The following is a 20,832-nucleotide window of genomic DNA, read 5'->3' as shown; positions in this document are numbered from 1 at the left end:
CAATTTCCTTTTATCTTTCTAAAGAACGTTGCAGCCCTAGGGGTGAAATAATTCTGAAGGCGCAAGGCTGGATACGATCATCCGGATGGGTTGTCATGAGAACCGGCGTTGGGTCGATGGTAACATGCTATTTTGGTCGTATGTCGCAACGAGCTTCAAGTAAAGTACTTACCTATGTAGTTTTTTATAACTAGGTTGAAATTTTATCAGTGCTCCAGTAGAAGACGGACTAGCGCCTGGCGGTCCTACTGTCTACTTGGTACCCGCTGTACCTACTGCAGTTGTGCTACTAGCCTAGGTATAGTAGGTAGGTACACTTCGTTTTGGTTTCGATTTTCCTTTCACCATCTTATTCATTTTTTTTATTATCTACCTACCACTCTCTACTTATTATGAATAAATTTAACTGAAGGTTACGAGATCTTGATAGCTGATATAGGGTAGATACCTAAGTAAGCGTCTTTGTCCAAAAATTACACTAAACGTTTATTAACACTGCGATTTACCCCTAAACGTGGGTACAAATTTATTTTTAAAATGCTACATTTTTTGGCTTTAACAACTAACTCTTCGAAAACTAATCGCACCTTATTATTTAAAGATTTATTTCTCGGAGAACAGTGGCATTGTCCCCACAGTACGATAATTAGATCTTTAAGTGATTGTTTTCAGCTGATGGCTATTTGAAACCATTGTTAGGAAAGTAGGTACTCACTTGTGCCAAATGGTTTCGAATTCGACCGATAAATGGGTAGAGTAGAGATGTATGTGCTTATTTCATATTTGGCTGGCTATTTCAGGACGCTGAAGTGATATGATACGAAGTTATGAAAGGGCTTTTGACAGAATCATCATCGTCAGCCAGTAATCGACCACTTCTGGACATAGCCCTCCCAAGAAGCGCTACAAATTTATGTCCTCGGCCTTCCTCTTTTAACCACCACCGGGGGTCAGTATTCGGTTCAGGCTAAGTTTGCTCGTTCCTCTCGTCTGCCCCAACGGGCGTCGGTTCTTCGAAAGATATGAATGCTATGATGACTGTTACGTGGTGGCCTGTGAGTCTTGTTCTTGTCCTAATAAAATTTGGTTATTTTATAGATCAGCCTATACATATATTTTGGGCGAACCTTGGTTCTTTACCTTAATTCCTAGAACCCCTACCGTAACAATTAAGAATTCGTTAAAGACGAATTGATGTCAATCGAAGTCAATATAAATTCCATTTGCGCTAATACAAACCAATCCAATATTAATCGATTCTAATAATCTGTTAACAGCATGCAATCAAGTGGAGTAAGCACGACAATTCGACAATCTTGTCGCTCGTCCAAATAGTTCACGTCATATCGCGCCGGCATATGATTAACATAGCGCAGACATGTTTACTCTCCGACTCATGGCAATCTGCCTGAAATGCGCTCAGTCGACTTCCTGACTCGAGCCAGCTCGGTGCTCCTCCGAGTCACTCCAGTAAAAAACCGCTATCTCTCGCGTCCCGCCGTCCCTTTCACATCCGCGCCGAAGAAAGGAGACAGACAGTTTGATAGTGACCTTAGACATCGGACAATCAGTGTGTTATACGGATTATCGAGGAATCCGTTTAGTATTGAACTGCGCAGCGGCAATCAACCAGTGCGAGGGAAGAAGACGGCACTAGGTGTCGTGCGTCAGTACATCTTGACAATTATCAGCTGATATCTGTGTTCTGTTCAGTGATGTCTCGGTAGCCGGCACAGATGGACGTGCCCAACGGCTCCCCGTCGCTGCGGCTGCGCAACGCCGCGAACGCTCACTCGGACAGCAAGAAGCATGACCTGAACCAGTGCCCCAGCGTGATGTCTCCGGAGACCAAGCGGCTGCTCCCGCCCACCACGGAGACCATCATGACCAAGCCCTTCCCCATACGAGGTGAGTGAATGAATGCAGAGTATAAATACGGCGGCCATGCGCGCGAGTAGTGATGCCGTGGTTCCCGGATAGATCATTCCCAGAAACCGGATTGCGCTTTTTCTCAGCGAGCGTTCGGAAATTCTATTTCTATTTGTGTCGAGTGCACGAGCTACTGAAACCGGTATTTAATTATGAAGCTATAAATAACAGATTTATTAAGTTATATTTAACATAATAATAAGTTATTAATGGCCATGTCAAGTATACGGTCATGGTATAATGCACCGGTTAGTCGGCTAATGTGTGTTTTCTTAAACGTAGCACCTACAATCGTAGCGTAAGTTGGTAGAGTTTTCTGAAATTAGCCAGCTATCACTAGATTTATTTACTTACATAAGTATAAGTACTTACTTACCATAAATGAATATGGAAACCAAAATTAAAACATCAAATAAACTAAGTAAGTATATACTTATAGTTACTCCAGAAAACTTGTGCCTGTAACTGTTATTGATTGAAATTTTTGTTAACAAGCGTGTTTATTACTGTTAATCATTATCATTGTAATTTTGCAACTCTTGTTTGAATCATATCTATCATTGGTTAGTTATTTCTCATCGTTTGCAAGAATTATTTACGTTTTGATAAGATAAACGGCACAAAACTACATGTTGTGTTACTAAGTAGGTTTGGGACCTCTACCTAATGTTCGCTGACTAGGTCATGTATTTTATGAATAATTAAACATACCTACTAATTAGTTAGGCACCTACCTATCTATTTCTCAGTTACAGGTAGGTTTATAGAATTACGGAGCAGGTAATTACAAAAAACTTAAATAAGTAAATATTTTTTATAAAAGAGAACTTTACCTCCATGTATACATGTTTACATAGGTACGAATAAGTACATAATTCCTAATATACAGGGTGTTGCAAAAGTGGTATACTAGCACATAGGGGTGAATTTCACAATAGTCGGTTAAATCATAACCAGGGAAAGTTTGATCAATTATACGTCATCTCCTTATTCAATTCTTGACAGATGTGTCAAAATCAATCAATAATCCCTGGTTATGCTCTAACCCACTATGGAGAAATTGGCACTGAAGTACTTACAGGTAACCGCGAGTTACTCTTAAGATTTACCAAAATTGAATCAACGGGGCGAGAGCTTTCAGTCAATCGTACGTTTTATACTTTTTATGCAGTCGTTGTTAGCGTGGTTAGCCCAGCACCGCTTTGAAATTCGTTAGCTAGACTGACCCCACTGTAACCAGTGAGGTAAATAAATGACTAATGTACAACTAAACTAGCTTATTATTATTTACATGCAGTCAACGTCCAACGATCATTGATATCACGTGACACGTGCGCAGTCCATGGAGAGATATTAGTCACCTTATTGTGGTGTGTGTATGTAGTAGACTCTACTATAATTATGTAGGAATTCAACTTAAACAAAAAATTCACATGGGTAGATAGGATCTCTACGTATATTTATTTAGTCTTTAATCATAAACATACGTTCATCCACAGTCAGACCAAAGGCTAGACCTAGGCCTTGTGTAACGATCTGTCCTCGGCGTAACAAGTTCGAGAGCGTTCTGAATTTTAACTAATTAAACTTGCTTACCTCAAAAAAAACAATTAAGTAAGTGGCTGTAACTTTCTGTATACCTACGTCCGGTCTCGTCAATCTATGATTTGCCCTAATTATTATTATAAATATTGAAACAAACGTAGGTAACTATATAGTATAGTTACTTAGTTACATATCCTTGACATAACGGTCGATACTACTAGTGTAGTACGCTTCGCTTCCTTATAATTTTGTGAATGGTTTAAAATATGTAGGTACTTATTATTAAAATGTGAAATTGCCCAGCCCCAATTAAGTAACTATGTAGGAGAAACAAATCAATAAGTATGTACTTATCTAGGTAAAAAGATCCATAAAAAATTAAAATTACTGAAACGTAAAATACAAAGCTGGATCTATAAAGAGATTATAAACGATTTGTTCCTCCATAGCTATTGAAGCGGCTAATCCTTCAGCTGCCACGCTGTAGCCGCCTGACTGACTGACCCACATTGCCGCTGCAAAGCCAAGGTCATTACCATCGTAAACTTCTTATTATAATCCTCCGTGGGTGGCTAGAACACTGGCCGGTAAACGGCACGAATTAAAAATAAATTCGATTAAAAAAGATTTTCTGTTTGAAATAAGAATGAGGATGGGTTAGCATTTAACATAGTGCGCTATACAGGACGATGGAAAAAGAAACTTATACTTATAAAGAAAAAACACAGATTACTGCTGGCAACCGAATAATCTGAAACAAAACAATGAAACACTCTCTCAGCACTCTGCACAATATTGGCGCGTGCTTACTGACATGACATGATAATGATAAACTGTGTGAAACAATAGCTCCATGTTATGTGGAGTGTGGTTCGTTGACGTTAGTTTATCGACCCCACTTTTGGACCGTAATCTCTTATTTTAGTTAGACACTAACTGTAAGTATATATATAAATATAGGCTCATACAATAACACGAAGTAAGTGTAGGTATCTGTATGAGCCTTATTTGAGCTCATCTATCTATACGTGTTATACTTAATTTTAAAAAAGTAGGTAAGTACTTAATTAGTTAAGTACCTATTTATAAGAAAGAGCATAGCTTGGCCCAAAATAACTAGGTGCATATTGCTACGACTTACCTACTTATAGGTATTGTAGAAAATTACTTAAGTAGGAATCAAGTTGGACAAGACCCAGTTTCTACCACCCATCTACTTATTACTTGGTAAACACACGCCTGGCTAGTAGAGATGATAAAAAAATCTTACAAAGTCGTCTCATCAGGGAAATGATAGAGCATTAGCTGAGATAGCCCACACAGCGACATACCTACATCGAGATGTAAGCACTTAGGTATTATACATCTAGATACTTAGTAGGAACAGAAGTTTCTCGAACTAGAATTAGGTGTACTGCGGGATTCACAGCTTAGAAGTTGTTAACATCACTTTAATCAATGGCTATAAGTAGGTAGGTATACGTACCTAGGTATGAAATTCAGCTTCAGAGGTTCGTTTCTTTTTCGATTAGTTTAAAAATATGAAAGCAAAGCAATGCGTGAGGACCAAATAATTTAAAGTGTTATTATTATGAGATAAGAGCAGCGATAAGCTTGGAAACCCAACAAGTGCTTGTGTTATGTTGTTGTGTGGCTTTGATCTTCTTTAAATAACTTGACTTCTCTTCTATCTCATCTTTCTATAAATTTGGTAGGTATTTATTATGACTACAATGCATGAATACTTAATTTATAACTAGGTAATGCGTCTGCAGACTCACGCTACACTTGCGATCTCTGTGGCAGAAGGTGTCGAGCTGCAATAGGACTCTACAGCCATAGGAAAATATGCGCACAAACCTCTTATGTCGTGGCCAATGATGATAACTAGGTAACATCGAAATGGACCGATAGATAGATAGACGATATTATTATTAGTTATAGGTACTTACAGTGAAACTATAAAGTCCTGAAATTAAATGAGGGCACTGCTATCTTTCATGTAGCAACACTAGCAACCCTATATAGCGAAACACTCGCGAAACATAACCGACTTTGATACTTGAAATTTTGCCTGCCATTTCCCTAATTCAATCATGCGTAAATGGTTGCTTTTATCTAGATTATCCTTATAATTAATAAGAAAATTCAAATAACAGCCAACCGAGGCCAACTACCAATTGCCATAAACAATTGTTATGACTTTTATGTTTCTTTTGTAATGGTGCCAGGCTCCTGAAAATTTTAGTTCCTCAAACATTAATTAAATGAATGAGGCGTTTGTTAAAAAAAAAAAAAAGTTCCTTTTTGGAGAAATAGATGGCGTTGTCTGGGGTTGTACCAACTTTCAAACCCTCAGAACACACTCAGATCACAATATGTTATTCTGTGAGGCTAACGAAATGTGAAAGTGACGTATAGTGCCACAATCTTATCTGTTCCGGTGGTCAAAATGTGCAACTAACCAAACGTCATTGTCAAACGTCATTTCATACTCTGTGCGTTATTTGAGTTGTCAATTTCAATTGTTGTTATTTAATTTGTTTTGTGATTTTCTGGGTGAAATACTACCAAAAGCGCTGTAATTTAATGCAAGAAAAGTAGTACTATATATATTGGCTTTTATGCGGGAAGAATAACGTATTCAGGCGCCTTTAATTCCGTTTGAAAAATTGGAAGAACGAGTTGCAGCGGCTACAGGTTAGTGTTGCCAAATATGACGAATAATTTTACCCATATACTCCATGTAATTTTATGTAATATTTTCCAGAGAGGCCCGTGCCCCAGCAGTGGGGACGGGATGAGTCGTGATGAAAATTATATAATCTTTATTTTTCTTTTATTACAGGTGTGATGACATGACATGATACTTTAAATCTTAGGCAGTATACCAAGAAGAATTTCGCGCACCTGCTGCGATTTTAGACGAAATAATGATGATTTATGACATGTCATTGTTTTCCCAACCAATCAAGAGTTGGCTGAAAGAAATAGCTTTTTGGCAATTAGCCTTTGGAAGGAGACCCGTGCCCCAGCAGTGGGGACGTGATGGGTCAAGATGATGATGATGATGATGTATTAGCCTTTGCACACTGTCTGAATTTATTTTCATTGTATGCTATTGTTTCTTGTTACTTTAGAAAATGTAAAATAAAGTGTTCAAAAATAATAATAATACTTAATTAATTGTTTTTTTTAAGTCTATCTATCTCGTTATTCCCACGACCCACATATATTACCTATAGCATTGTAATCTAAATTTAATCTCCTATATCAGAAGCAGAACATAATCAGAACTACACTGAAACAAATGTCGTTTGATATATTATATCAACTTTCATTTACTATCGACCCTATATTTTGATTTATCTATAGTAATATACTTATGAATGTACCTAATTATTACAATAGGTAACAGCAGAAATGCATTGTCGTTTAAACCAGAAATAGGCAAAATTTAATCGAAAGCAACACTGGATTCGATCACAGCGATGTCGCCACCGGAACAGATAAGATTGTGGCACTATAGGTAGGTAGAATTGTAGTATTATTTTCTCTATGATGTCGATGTCACTGTTGCTTCAGCGTTCAGTGCGATTGTGTGTACAGCCGTTCTTTTCAAGTTTTCTCAGTTTCCTTGTGTTTCTCCTGTATTAATTGAGTTGTAGTTGAGCTATCTGCTCCTCCTCCCTCCCGCCACATGCAGTCTGAGCCTCGGAAGGATGGCTCGCGCTACCACCCGACATTTAATCACAACTAGTGAGTTCTTATTCTGAGTTTAGTACTCTTTGCTCTCTATGTAATTTTTGACAGTTGGTACACTGCGTTTTCACGCCATCTATCGGCTTACCCAAAAGCTCAACTGACAGCTGTCAAGGAAAACGGCTCATTAATATTTTCACTGTAATACTGTTTATTTGTACACCTACAAGAATAAGGTCTTATGACATATCTGCCAAACAACCTTTAGGAGGACGGGATGCGCTGTTGTGCCGACGAGACGAGGGTTCTTGTTCAGTATTTTTCGGAAATGACTATCTTCTGGAGATTCAAACTTGGACCTCTATGAGTTGAAGCAAAGCTTGTAGGTAGCAATAGTCAGGAGAAAATACAAAGTTTGAGCATTTCAGTTATGCACTGTGTAAGTAACTAGGTTACTTATTATTTTACATATAAGTAGTCCGTAGAGGCATGGAAAATTGTGAATAGTTTAATTAATGGCTATCGTTAATGCATAGATATAGAAGTTGTAAAAGGTTATCTGCGAAGTGGCATGTTGTGATCATTCGAGTTAGTGCAGTAGCTACGTACTTAAGATATGTATAGGCTTAGATAGGTACCTAAAGGTTTCTAGGTATTCTATTCTATTCTCTGTGGGGGAGTAAGTACCTGCACCTGGCTCTCTCGAGTGGAACCTGTGTGCATATCCCCTAGGTCTAACTAAACTGCCTTCGTAAGCTTGGACCATTTCCCACCACGCTGGTCCACTGCGGGTTGGTGGGTTTACATATCTAGATGTGCTAAATATAGATATGCAGGTTTCCTCACGATGTTTTCCTTCACCGTAAGAGCGATGGTAATACATTGTACTTAAATTCAAAGGACTGATTGGTACATGTCAGCGCCGGGATTCAAACCCGCATCTCTTGCGTGAGAAGCGGGCGCTTGAACTAGTTCCCATGTGGCTCACTCGAATAGAATCTTCATTTTCGACTACGCTTCCAATTTGTAATAGAGGTTTCATTAAGTACTTATGTAGTTAGTTACTTCTGCACATGCAGGTTTGCACTTTCTTCACTCACGATATAATCAAATAAATTATTAGTACTGCCTCTGACACTGGATTGGAACCAGCGTCCCGCGTGGGAAATGGATGCTGGACCCGTAGAGCTACCATACCATCACTCTTATCAACAAAACGCCCATCCATATCAATCTTGGAAAATATAACGCTCCTCAGAATAATAATTTCCATCAAATTTGGATAGATTTTGGAACACACCTTCCTCTGTTTGTTTGTCTATGAAAAGCAGAGATAAGATAGAATTATCTGTCAACGTCAAAATCAGTTGACAGCTTCTCGCGACGGCGAACGTCGGTTTCTTGTTCGGCAACTTAAATTAATCAAAATTCAACTAATTATCAGTTTTGTGTCCATTTCTCTTGTATTAACATAAACCGTGTTGCTATCACAAGAAAATGGATACCGAAGAAAACCGTGCCGAAGGATGGAAATACTTAAACAAGCAGTTCTTTGGAGACGGTTCGTGGATATCCTTTCTTTGTGAAATGTGGCAAATTTCGGTGATAATCAATCTTGGGTCATTTTGTCACTTGAAGGACGGTCGTTATGACATGTTATTATTACATTGGCTTCGGTAAAATTATCCATTTTATCTTAGTAGTTTCGTTATGAAATATGCTCTTGACTTATGGGTGTTAACACTGTTAACTAGTATTGAGTGGACGATATCTGACTGAAATTGATATCTTACACGAGTAAAGCCCCACAGTATCATATTTCATACCTGCATACCATTTGAAATCCTCAATTACAAAGGATGATGAAAGAGATTTTATAACCTTTATTCTGGAAAATAACTGAGTATTAAATAGGGAGTAAATCTAATTGGTATATTTATGTACAATGATAAGAATTTTATCTTTATTGTTGTTTATGACAAAAGTTGAGTGAGTTCATTTTTATAGTCTTCATTGATCTAACCTTTTAAAATTTAAATAAGTACCTACCAAGTTTATGAAACTACTGGTAGTTTACATATTTTACAAATAAAAGGTTCACCAAATAATTTGTAAAGATTATCATGCATGTTTTACAAAATCATAATTAATTATGCTTGTAAAGTATAACAGTTTTACTACCTATCTAACTAAATATAGTTAGGAAAGCTATAGATGGCATGATTTGGGAGAGGCCTATGTCTAGCAGTAAACTGCTATAGGCTGATGATGATGATGATGATCTAAAGGTAGTCACTCTAAACAGTCAGTTTAGTGCTGTTAAATACAGGTAATCCTGGTCTAAATATTTTTTTTCTTATACATGTTAATGCATAGGAACATAACTTTTCAATACCAAAGTATTTTAGCACAATTGGAGAGGTTACTTAATTTTCCAAAATGTACATAATACATGTTTTTGTTCAGCATTATGAAAAACAGAATACAAAGAAAGATAAAACCATTTGCACTTAGTCCACAGTGATTTATTTTAAGCATTACAAATCACTATAGATAATAGATATGCCTAGTTTCAGTTACATGAAATTAAAATGATAGGGCTTCTAATAACAATAATTGTTTGTTTCCAGGAGAGCGAGCCAACTATGTAAATATCCCGCACGTGATAGCCATGGTGGGGCTGCCTGCGCGCGGCAAGACCTACATATCCAAGAAACTCTCCAGGTATCTCAACTGGATTGGGATCAATACTAGAGGTATGTTTTTTTTAATTAAAATATCATTGTATGAATTTTTATTGTCCCTTATTTTCAGAAGGCTGATTATTTTCACTAATTTCCATGTTGCAATTTATTGAAACTCTTACTTTATGACACAGAATAATAACTAGTAATGTCTATGGTTAGTAACCGTATGCAACCTCCTTGCAGTATTCAACCTGGGCGAGTACCGGCGGCACGCGACCACCGCCTACACGTCGCACGAGTTCTTCCGCGCGGACAACAAGGAGGCCATGGCGATCCGGCAGCAGTGCGCGCTGGACGCGCTGCACGACGTGTGCGAGTGGCTCGCGCGCGGAGGTGAAGTAGCCGTGAGTGCCGTGTAGGGGTGACAAAAAAGAAGAAAAAAGTTAGGGTAGTCTATGGTGGATGACGTTTGAAAAAGTTTCCCGCCCTTTTCTTTGTTTTTTGGAAAGTTTTTTTTTACATCTGTTTATGCAAAGATAGTTATTTACGCAGCCTACAACATATTGGTTAATATTTGGCACATATTCTGCTGATACAACACTATTATATATTACTAGCTCTTCCCGCGCGCTTCGCTTCGCCCTAAATAGTTTTCCCGTGGGAATTCCGGGATAAAAAGTAGCCTATGTTTTTTCCCAGGGTCTAGACCGTATGTATACCAAATTTCATTCAAATCCGTTCAGTAGTTTTGGCGTGAAAGAGTAACAGACAGATAGACAGACACAGTTACTTTCGCATTTATAATATTAGTTAGGATAAGTCCGCGCGGATAACAAGGAGGCCATGGCGATCCGGCAGCAGTGCGCGCTGGACGCGCTCCACGACGTGTGCGAGTGGCTCGCGCGCGGAGGTGAAGTAGCCGTGAGTGCCGTGTAGGGGTGACAAAAAGAAAAAAGATTTTGTTGTCTATGGTAGATGACGTTTGAAAAAGTTTCGCGCTCTTTTCTTAGTTTTTTAGTAAAGTTTTTTCTGACGTCTTTTTATGTAATGATAATTATTTATACAGCCTATTTTAACATTGGTTAATATGTGGCTCATACTCTGCTCTTTGATACGACACTATTATATGAAATAAGTCCGCGCGGACAACAAGGAGGCCATGGCGATCCGGTAGCAGTGCGCGCTGGACGCGCTGCACGACGTGTGCGAGTGGCTCGCGCGCGGAGGTGAAGTAGCCGTGAGTGCCGTGTAGGGGTGACAAAAAAGATCTTGTTGTCTGTGATGAGGTGGTGACGTTTTAAGTTTCCCGCGCTTTTCTTTATTTTTTTGGAAAGTTTTTTTTTTTATATCTGTTTATGCAAAGATAGTTATTTCTACAGCCTATTTTAATATGTGGCTCATATTCTGCTCTTTGATACGACACTATTATATGAAACTAGCTGTTCCCGCGAGCTACGCTTCGCCTTAAAAAGTTTTCCCGTGGGAATACCGCGATGAAAAGTAGCCTATGTTCTTTCCCAGGGTCTAGACCGTATGTATGCCAAATTTCATTCAAATCCGTTCAGTAGTTTTGGCGTGAAAGAGTAACAGACAGACAGACAGGCAGACAGGCAGACAGACAGACACAGTTACTTTCGCATTTATAATATATTAGTTAGGATACTTAGGATTAGTTAGGATAAGTCCGCGCGGACAACAAGGAGGCCATGGCGATCCGGCAGCAGTGCGCGCTGGACGCGCTGCACGACGTGTGCGAGTGGCTCGCGCGCGGAGGTGAAGTAGCCGTGAGTGCCGTGTAGGGGTGACAAAAAAAAAGAAAAATGTTAGGGTAGTCTGTGGTGGATGACGTTTGAAAAAGTTTCCCGCTCTTTTCTTTGTTTTTAGTAAAGTTTTTTTTTAACATCTTTTGGTGTAAAGATAATTATTACTACAGCCTATTTTAACATTGGTTAATATGTGGCACATATTCTGCTCTTTGATGCGACATATGTTAGGTATAGGTAGATAGTAAATTATGTTTTCAAGTCTGCGTACAAGACACCGTAATCATCATCATCATCATCACCGTCGTCATCTTGATTAGCCTCCAATAGTCGGCAGCAGTGCGCGCTGGACGCGCTGCACGACGTGTGCGAGTGGCTCGCGCGCGGAGGTGAAGTAGCCGTGAGTGCCGTGTAGGGGTGACAAAAAGAAAAAAGATTTTGTAGTCTGTGGTGGATGACGTTTGAAAAAGTTTCGCGCTCTTTTGTTTTTTTTTTTGCGTGTTGCCAAGATAATCAATTTCTCTAGCCTATTTTGTTTGATACCTATTTATTAGATATAAATTAAATCCTACTCTATGCCACAGTCCAGAGCTTAAAAGATCATTGTATTATTATGTAAATAGGCAACTATGTTTTGAAGTCTGTATGTTTACGAGATACTCAATCAATCTACATCAGCCCGCCTTGTGCTCTGCTACCGATGGAAATAAGCCTTTCCCAACAAGCACCCTCTGCCTTCCTCATCCAACCACTACTGAAATGAACATTTCACCTCCCACTGCTGACCCAATATTACTTGAATACAGCACACCCTAGATTTTTTATTAGGTATGTCGAACACAAATCCATAAACAAAACAAAACAGACCACCACTATGCAACCTCATTTGAATCCCTCCTTCAGAATAATAACCAGTAACTTCTTCTTCACAGGTGTTTGACGCGACGAACTCGACGCAGGAGCGGCGGCGCATGATCCGCGACATCGTGGTGCACAAGATGGGCTTCAAGCTGTTCTTTGTGGAGTCAGTCTGTGACGACCCTAGGATCATAGAGCAGAACATTATGGTCAGTGGCGTTGGAGATTTTAATCTATCTTCTGTTTTTTAATCTCACATAACAAATTAACAGATTCTGAACAGTTCCCCAACAGTCGATTCTCCACCCAATACGAGTACCCAATAGAACGCTATTGACAGGACATTCGACTGTTGAGGAACCGTTTAAAAAACGGGCTTTTAGGTCTGTGTGCTGTACTTATAGCTTAAAGTAGTAAATATTACATTGGTCAGTCACTGTTAGTCGTTAGAATTGATGGATGAATATTCAGACTGATTTAACAACCATTATTAGCCTGTAGACTTCTTATGATATCATGTTTGATAATTCTAAGTTCAGTTTGGGCATGAAATGCACCAATTTTGTAGGCTGATTGTGAGTTACGCACTGCCTCAAAGTTTTTTTTTTTGTAGGTAGAAATTATTATCCCTCCCTAATAAAAATCCTTATATTATTTATTCTTGAGCTTGCGAGTTCCAACGTAGTCTTATCGAGTCTGATGTCTGTTCGTTTCTTTCCCTTCAGGTCAAAACTTCAACTGAGCAAAATGACCAAGTATGACTAAGCTGCATACATTTATTGTAGTGCTAGCGTATAATTGATTTTGAGATAGAATTAAAATACCTAGTTTGTGTTTTAGTTGGTAATGTTGGTAATGCTACCTGAAGAAATGTCTATTACAGAAACTTCATGAACAGACTTTCTATAGCAGTCATATAGCGTAGTCTAAAACCCAAAAACGGTGATATTAATAAGCAGTCCAAAATCCTCCATCTCTACTTTACTAGCTGGATTTTCTTCTACGCTAATGTCGGTCGTGTTCAGTAGAATTCACATTCGGTTGCGTATGTGTAATAAATATGCTGCGCACATTCCATATGTCATTGTATTTAATCTTAAACTATGCTTGACCAACGTCTGCTATCCAGCATAAACATTACATCCCCCTGTTCTTCATATATTACCGAGTTACATTACTAGTATTGTACCTACAAATAATAAATATTCTTCGTACGAACTTAGTTACTGTATGAAGAAATTTCGCCACCCCAGACAACCCACAAACCTAACCCACCCCATTCGTTCCAGGAAGTGAAAGTAAGCAGTCCCGACTACACCAACATCCAAAACACAGAGAACGTGGTCAACGACTTCCTGCTCCGAATAGAGCACTACAAGGAGAAATACGAACCCCTGGATGAGACCAGCGAGTCGGACTTCAGTTTCATGAAGATATTTGATACGGGAGAGAAGGTGGTCGTGCACAAGCATGAAGGGCATATACAGAGCCGGATAGTGTACTATTTGATGAATATACATATTGTGCCGCGGACGATATATTTGACCAGGGTGAGTAAAATAGTATAGTATAAGTATAACTAGTAGAAAAGTACTAAGGATGACTTGCACCAAACATTCAAACGAAATTAAATATATTGCTCTCTTGCTTTGACGGTATACTGACTGAGCAGGATAGCAATAGATTTAATTTCTTAAGACACCGTAAGTCCCCATGTTGCTAGTTCATCTGATGTTTGACGTTGTCATAACATATATCTAGATAGTGTGCGTATTTATTATGCAAATTTCCTTATCGAGATCGTCGCTGATAGTATACATTATTGCTTGCGGTGAACTAATGTCAAGCAGTAAGGCGCATTATTAATTTGCGGGGCTTATACCTACTACGAGTACTACTAGGTACTCATCGTACAATATTAATAACAATTTACCATGTTTACAATACAATACAATACAATAATCTTTATTTGCACACCATAAAAAAAACTTAAATCTAACTTAAATAACAGAGATGCACAAATGGCGGTCTTATCGCTAAAAGCGATCTCTTCCAGACAACCGTTGTAAGAAAAGAACTAAACATAGAAAAGGGCATTTACAAGGTGTATTTACAAATAATATTTTTAAAAGAAAAATACATATCCGAATAACATTGATACTTACTAACTATTATTAATTAAATACTCATATAAATACATACAATAAATACATAAATAAATAAATATATAATATATATATATATATTATATACATATATAGTATGGATAAATATACAATATACCTATATCAGCTCAAAGTACGCTTAATACAACAAAAAATATATGTTTACCACTTCAACAAAAGCGAAATCGGGTTTTCAAGTACTTGATTGCATTCTTGATTGTTTTGCTAAACCTGCCTCAATAATGTACTTAATGACGAATTGTAAAACAAATCCGAGTATATTAGTATAGTAATCTTATATTCAAGTGTCTTGTTTGTAAACTTACACAAACTAATTTGTTTACCATCCAATACTGATTTGTACCTATGCGCTAATAATCTTTAATTATTCATAATCACTAACACGTGATATACAACTATACGACATTGTATCAATAGAATATGTTATATGTAACTACACAGGGACCAATCTTGTTTCTTTACTGCATTGGACTTGTAACAAGTTTTTATACCTACTAATGTTATTTGTCGATCGACTGTGCACACACATTTTAAAAGTACGCGTACAAATCATAAAAGTGTTTAATAATTTAGCATATTTAAAATTAAGTTACAGCTCAGTCTGGTACGACATAAAACAGAAGAGTTAGTTGAAAAATACAAATGAGCCCCTAGATTCCATAGAACCGATCTACGGCCTTTTAGAAAACCGAAGGTTTATCATTTATACTCCTATTTGCTTTCACTTCCAAACGTCGTTATCCTCAACCACCAAACACAACACACATGCACACAGCAACCGAATGGGGAGTAATATTTATTTAAATTGCCTCAACAATTTTATGACCATAAAAAAATCATTTTCTTTCCTTTTTCCAGCACGGCGAAAGCACATACAACCTAGTAGGCCGGATCGGCGGAGACAGCGAACTCTCGGCGCGGGGGCGGCGCTACGCGGGCGCGCTGGCCGCCTACATCGACACGCAGCGCATCCCGGGCCTCCGCGTGTGGACCTCGTGGATGAAGCGGGCCATACAGACGGTGAAGGATGTTAAAGCGCCGCAGGAACGGTGGAAGGCGCTCAATGAGATTGATGCGGTGAGTGTTTTTCTTGATATATTTAGGTATCTTAGATGCCGAGCGACGGGCATAAGGGCTATTAAGGGGCGCATTTAAGACGTGACATACATTTTGCATCGCGCTCTCTCACATCGCGCAGCTATAAGAGCGAGCGCGACGGAGAACATTTGCCTCGTGCTACTAGCCCAGCTAGACCGAGACGGAGATGGCGGGACGACCTGGACAGAATGGCATCAGTTGGTAGATAACAGAGGCGTATAGAGTAAGCATAGGCCTTATCCGGGCGCGCTGGCGGCCTACATCGACACGCAGCGCATCCCGGGGCTCCGCGTGTGGACCTCGTGGATGAAGAGGGCCATACAGACGGTGAAGGATGTTAAGGCGCCACAGGAACGGTGGAAGGCGTTGAATGAGATTGATTCGGTGAGTTTTTATTACACTAGCGAGCAATGAAAAAGTTTCAGCTGCCATTGCCATTCCATATGTCACTGAAACTGAATGTACTTTTCTTCTTCTAGTCGCGCAACTCAGTGTGAATTTTACCAGCTCTCGTACTATTTTTAACGAAGTAGAGAAGGTTGGAAACGCGTTGCTGTAAGACTCAGACTCCTTGGAGTATAAGTATAGCAGGATAGAAGAAGAAAGTTGATTGATTCGATTTTGTTTTCCAATAAATAATGATTCACAGGACCGGTCCGAGTGGAAATCTACTCTTCGAACCCTATTTCCCTATGATGATGATCAATGATACTTACATAATATTTAAGGACCTATATGATAAATGTGAGGCTAATAATGATGAAGTATGTTTGTTCCAGGGCATATGTGAAGAGATGACGTACGCGGAAATACAACAGAAGTACCCTTCAGATTTCAACGCGCGGGACGGCAACAAATTTGCGTATAGGTATGTGATCATTTCATTATTTAACGTACAGAATATTTTAAGAGTAAATGAGAAGAGTATGTTGGAAGTAATTTCTAAAAAGTACATAATATTGTCTGAAACGCCCGTTAGAGGGCAGCACTACGCATACATCTTTAGCAGTTAAATGAACAAATCACACTTTTCTAACAGCTATCCAGAATTTTCCCAATTCAGCATTGCTAGTTGAGGTATTATTTTAAAGGTGGCTTAGACCCACGTAACCAACATTTAAATCAATATCCATGATAGTGAAAGTCTATGCTACATTTACTCACCACATTACTCCCCTCCTCAGGTACCCCCGCGGCGAATCCTACGAAGACCTGGTAGCTCGCCTGGAACCAGTCATCATGGAGCTGGAGCGGCAGGGCAACGTGCTGGTGGTGAGCCACCAGGCCGTCATGCGGTGCCTGCTGGCCTACTTCCTCGACAAGAGCGCCGGTGAGACGTTGTACAGTAGGACAGTGGTGGGTACAGTAAGACACAGGGCAACGTGGCCGTCATGTGGTGCCTGCTGGCCTACTTCCTCGACAAGAGCGCCGGTGAGACGTTGTACAGTAGGACAGTGGTGGGTACAGTAGGACACAGGGCAACGTGGCCGTCATGCGGTGCCTGCTGGCCTACTTCCTCGACAAGAGCGCCGGTGAGACGTTGTACAGTAGGACAGTGGTGGGTACAGTAAGACACAGGGCAACGTGGCCGTCATGTGGTGCCTGCTGGCCTACTTCCTCGACAAGAGCGCCGGTGAGACGTTGTACAGTAGGACAGTGGTGGGTACAGTAGGACACAGGGCAACGTGGCCGTCATGCGGTGCCTGCTGGCCTACTTCCTCGACAAGAGCGCCGGTGAGACGTTGTACAGTAGGACAGTGGTGGGTACAGTAAGACACAGGGCAACGTGGCCGTCATCTGGTGCCTGCTGGCCTACTTCCTCGACAAGAGCGCCGGTGAGACGTTGTACAGTAGGACAGTGGTGGGTACAGTAGGACACAGGGCAACGTGGCCGTCATGCGGTGCCTGCTGGCCTACTTCCTCGACAAGAGCGCCGGTGAGACGTTGTACAGGGTGTTTCAAGAACGAAAATGGTGATGAAGCTTGTTATTTTAACCTCTGACTCAAAGGGGTGAATTATGAATTTTACTGGTCAGTGTGTTTGTGTATCTGTCTGTGATAATGATAACGTAACTCCCGAACAGCTGAATCGATTTTCGTTTAGTTTTTTCCGGTTCATAATGTTACCCCGAGCCATTTCATCAAAATTTAGCGTTCAAAAGTTATGTTTCTTTTAGTGTTGAATGTCGGGGAGTTTAAATATTCGTTCGGTAATGAACGTTGTGTTTTCATCTATAAATAAATATCTCTCTCTCTCCCCCACAGAGGAGCTGCCGTACTTACACGTGCCCCTCCACACGGTGATCAAGCTCACCCCGGTCGCGTACGGGTGCCGCGAGGAGCACATCACGCTGCCCGTCACCGCCGTCGACACGCACCGCCCCAAGCCGCAGGTGACCATAGAGCACACACTACTATAAGTCATAAGTCATTTATTCATAATATTACGATTACATGTCAAAATTTAAATACATATTAATATAATAATATTAATATAATAATAATTTACAATTACCAATAATTAATTACCTTCAGTAGATATAATGTCTCAATATAATTATAAGATTATAAAAATAATCATTATTACACAATGTATAAATAAGTTAATAAAATTAATTTTAATTAATTTAAATTGAATAAAAGATTAACTAGGTAGAACATTCAATTGATAAATTCGTCAAATCTATAGAACGCTTGCTCGACAAGCCAGCGTTTATATACACATGGTGACCATAGAGCACACACTACTATACACACGGTGACCATAGAGCACACACTACTATACACACGGTGACCATAGAGCACACACTACTATACACACGGTCTTATTTATTTATATATTTATACATACACACATATTAACATAACAGGTGAGTATAAAATAACACAAAAACGGCACAGCAACAGTCTTCGGCCTTCCGCAACTAGTCTTTCCGGTAACCTGTGCAGGCCCGGAGGGCCGATGCTCTGTCAGTTTGATTTGCCATGGTTTTAGTTTAATAGCCTAGAAAAATATGAGAAAATTCTTTTTTTGGATAACAAAAAATCCGCTAATTTTTCCGCCCAAATTTTTGCTAGAGGGTGAATGATCACTTTACTTTTAGTGTACAAAATAAGCTGTATTACACCTGCAAAACAAATTTCTAAATTATATTTTCACAATGTATATTGACTCACCCTAAATTTAAACTAATTTTCTCTTCCAAACAGGGCGAAAAATGCGACGAAAATAATGAAATACAAACAGATATTGAATAGCCAACAAACAATACGTACGCATTATGTGATGGTGTGCCATAGATTATAGACCATAGATAAATAGAACTTAGAGCATAGACAAGCATGGATTTGAGATTTAAATATAGAAGTAGCTCATTTCATGGCAAAATGAAACATTTCATTTATTATTGGGACTCCGTGGGAAGTGGTTCTAAATTTGCGGCCTCAAAATGCATTTCTACCACAAGATTGGCAGTCTCGACGTGCTCAAGTAATTAAAACACACATAAATAATGGTGGTGGAATGCTTGTCTATTTTGTTTTGGTCTAAGTAAGGGTAAGAGTTAATAGTTTATCGGTAATTATATTCATACTTATGTATATTTTATACTCCATAACAGCTTCTATTTCACATCATACTTGCATTTCTTATTTAAAAAAATGAAACTATTAATCTCTCTTAATATGAATTAAATGGGGATTTTTTATTACAATAAAAGATTTAATATAGAAGCCACTGCATACGCTGGCAGATATGTGATGGTTTAATTTGTGTTAGTTTAGAAATGTTTTATCTTCTTTTCCAATAAAATTTCACTGTCATTGTTATCTTATCCATATCCATGAACATACTGATGCCATAATTTATGCCTTGTAATTATTCGAGGTGTAATAAAATTATTTATAGCAGGAATTTTATTACCACACGTTTGCCTTCAGAATCAGTCAATCATTATCATCTCTGTTATCATCACATTGAGTATTTTACAAATTTTCTAATAAATGTTTTTTTCTCAGGTGATCCCCGCGCCCCCCATTAGCCAGCCATCGCCCCCCATGGAGCTTCTTAACGGAGAAATAAATGGTGACAAAAAAGAAGAAAAAAAAGCACATTAATCTAAATTATGTTTCCTCGCGCTCCGCTCAAGAATGAGTAGTCCATTTAACTGGGGCTTGTGTGCACCGATACATAAACGGCTTGTGTCAATCGTCAGTTTGTAATTATCACCTAGAGTTACAATGTTAACATCGCAAAGGGAAAACGGTAGTTTTTTTTTAAATTATATCAAAATTCATTAGGAAGAAGTACACGTCCGTATCAGTGTCAGAAATTACAAATAATAGTGTTGAAAAGTTATCGTTGTCGGACTCTACCAATACAAAATTAGATTAATACAAAACCGCCGTTGATGTGTCCCGAACGCGAGTCTCAGTGACGCCACAAACTTGTACAGTCTAGCTAAAAAAAAGTAAAGGTTTAGTAACGAAGAAAATTGAGACTGAGAAATGAGTGTCACGCTGGTAAAAAAGTTAGGTGTTGCCATTGTATGGCAAATGTAAAAACTACTTATTACCAATATTTTTAATAATAAAAAAAAGTTTGTGACTGTTTGGCCATAAAATTATGCTTGGAAATAGGTACATTAGATAGTTTTCAGAATAAATTTTAAATCGTTCGTCATTCATCAACAACACATTGTATTTTTATAATATTTCCAAATAAGTACCTAAGTCTACTGTCTCATTTTCATCTATGTGTATATTGACATTATAAGATACAATTTTATTATAATAAAAATATACAATGTAATAGATTATACAAAGTGGCTATGTATATTAAAGTGTATATTGTAATTTGTAAATTAATATTTTAATTATAAGTATAATTTAAGTGGGTATTATGTGTTTTACTGTCCCGACCTCCTGATTCATACCTATTCAGAGACTTGCCATATTCGAACCCGCAGAAAGATAAGTAAGTACATACTTACCCGAAGTGCGTGCTTAAGTCATACACCAACATGTATACTAGGAATCACGTAACTTGACCTAAATGCGTATAAG

The 20,832-nt window shown here is 38.7% G+C and overlaps 1 protein-coding gene across 5 annotated transcripts; it reads left to right on the top strand.

Moving 5' to 3' along the window:
- Positions 1-1,413: 1,413 nt before the first annotated feature.
- LOC105390740 (6-phosphofructo-2-kinase/fructose-2,6-bisphosphatase) lies at positions 1,414-20,666 on the top strand. Of its 5 annotated transcripts, none has more exons than XR_007266565.1 (11): positions 1,414-1,908; positions 9,807-9,932; positions 10,107-10,267; positions 12,559-12,693; positions 13,774-14,034; positions 15,529-15,747; positions 16,548-16,636; positions 16,953-17,098; positions 18,034-18,161; positions 18,979-19,258; positions 19,786-20,666. XR_007266565.1 is itself a non-coding variant. In XM_048622728.1 (10 exons), exons 1-10 carry the CDS (start codon positions 1,737-1,739, stop codon positions 18,496-18,498), a joined length of 1,473 nt encoding a protein of 490 aa, XP_048478685.1. In that variant the 5' UTR covers positions 1,414-1,736; the 3' UTR covers positions 18,499-18,603. The 5 variants fall into 5 exon arrangements, 3 of the variants coding, with proteins under 3 accessions (XP_048478685.1, XP_048478684.1, XP_048478686.1); XR_007266566.1 differs by having other exon boundaries at positions 18,979-19,324; XM_048622728.1 differs by lacking the exons at positions 18,979-19,258; positions 19,786-20,666 and adding an exon at positions 18,486-18,603 and having other exon boundaries at positions 18,034-18,184.
- Positions 20,667-20,832: the final 166 nt, after the last annotated feature.

This window comes from Plutella xylostella, chromosome 8 (genome assembly GCF_932276165.1).
Source record: "Plutella xylostella chromosome 8, ilPluXylo3.1, whole genome shotgun sequence".
Taxonomy (NCBI): Eukaryota; Metazoa; Arthropoda; class Insecta; order Lepidoptera; family Plutellidae; genus Plutella; species Plutella xylostella.
This window is presented reverse-complemented; position numbering and strand designations above follow the sequence as displayed.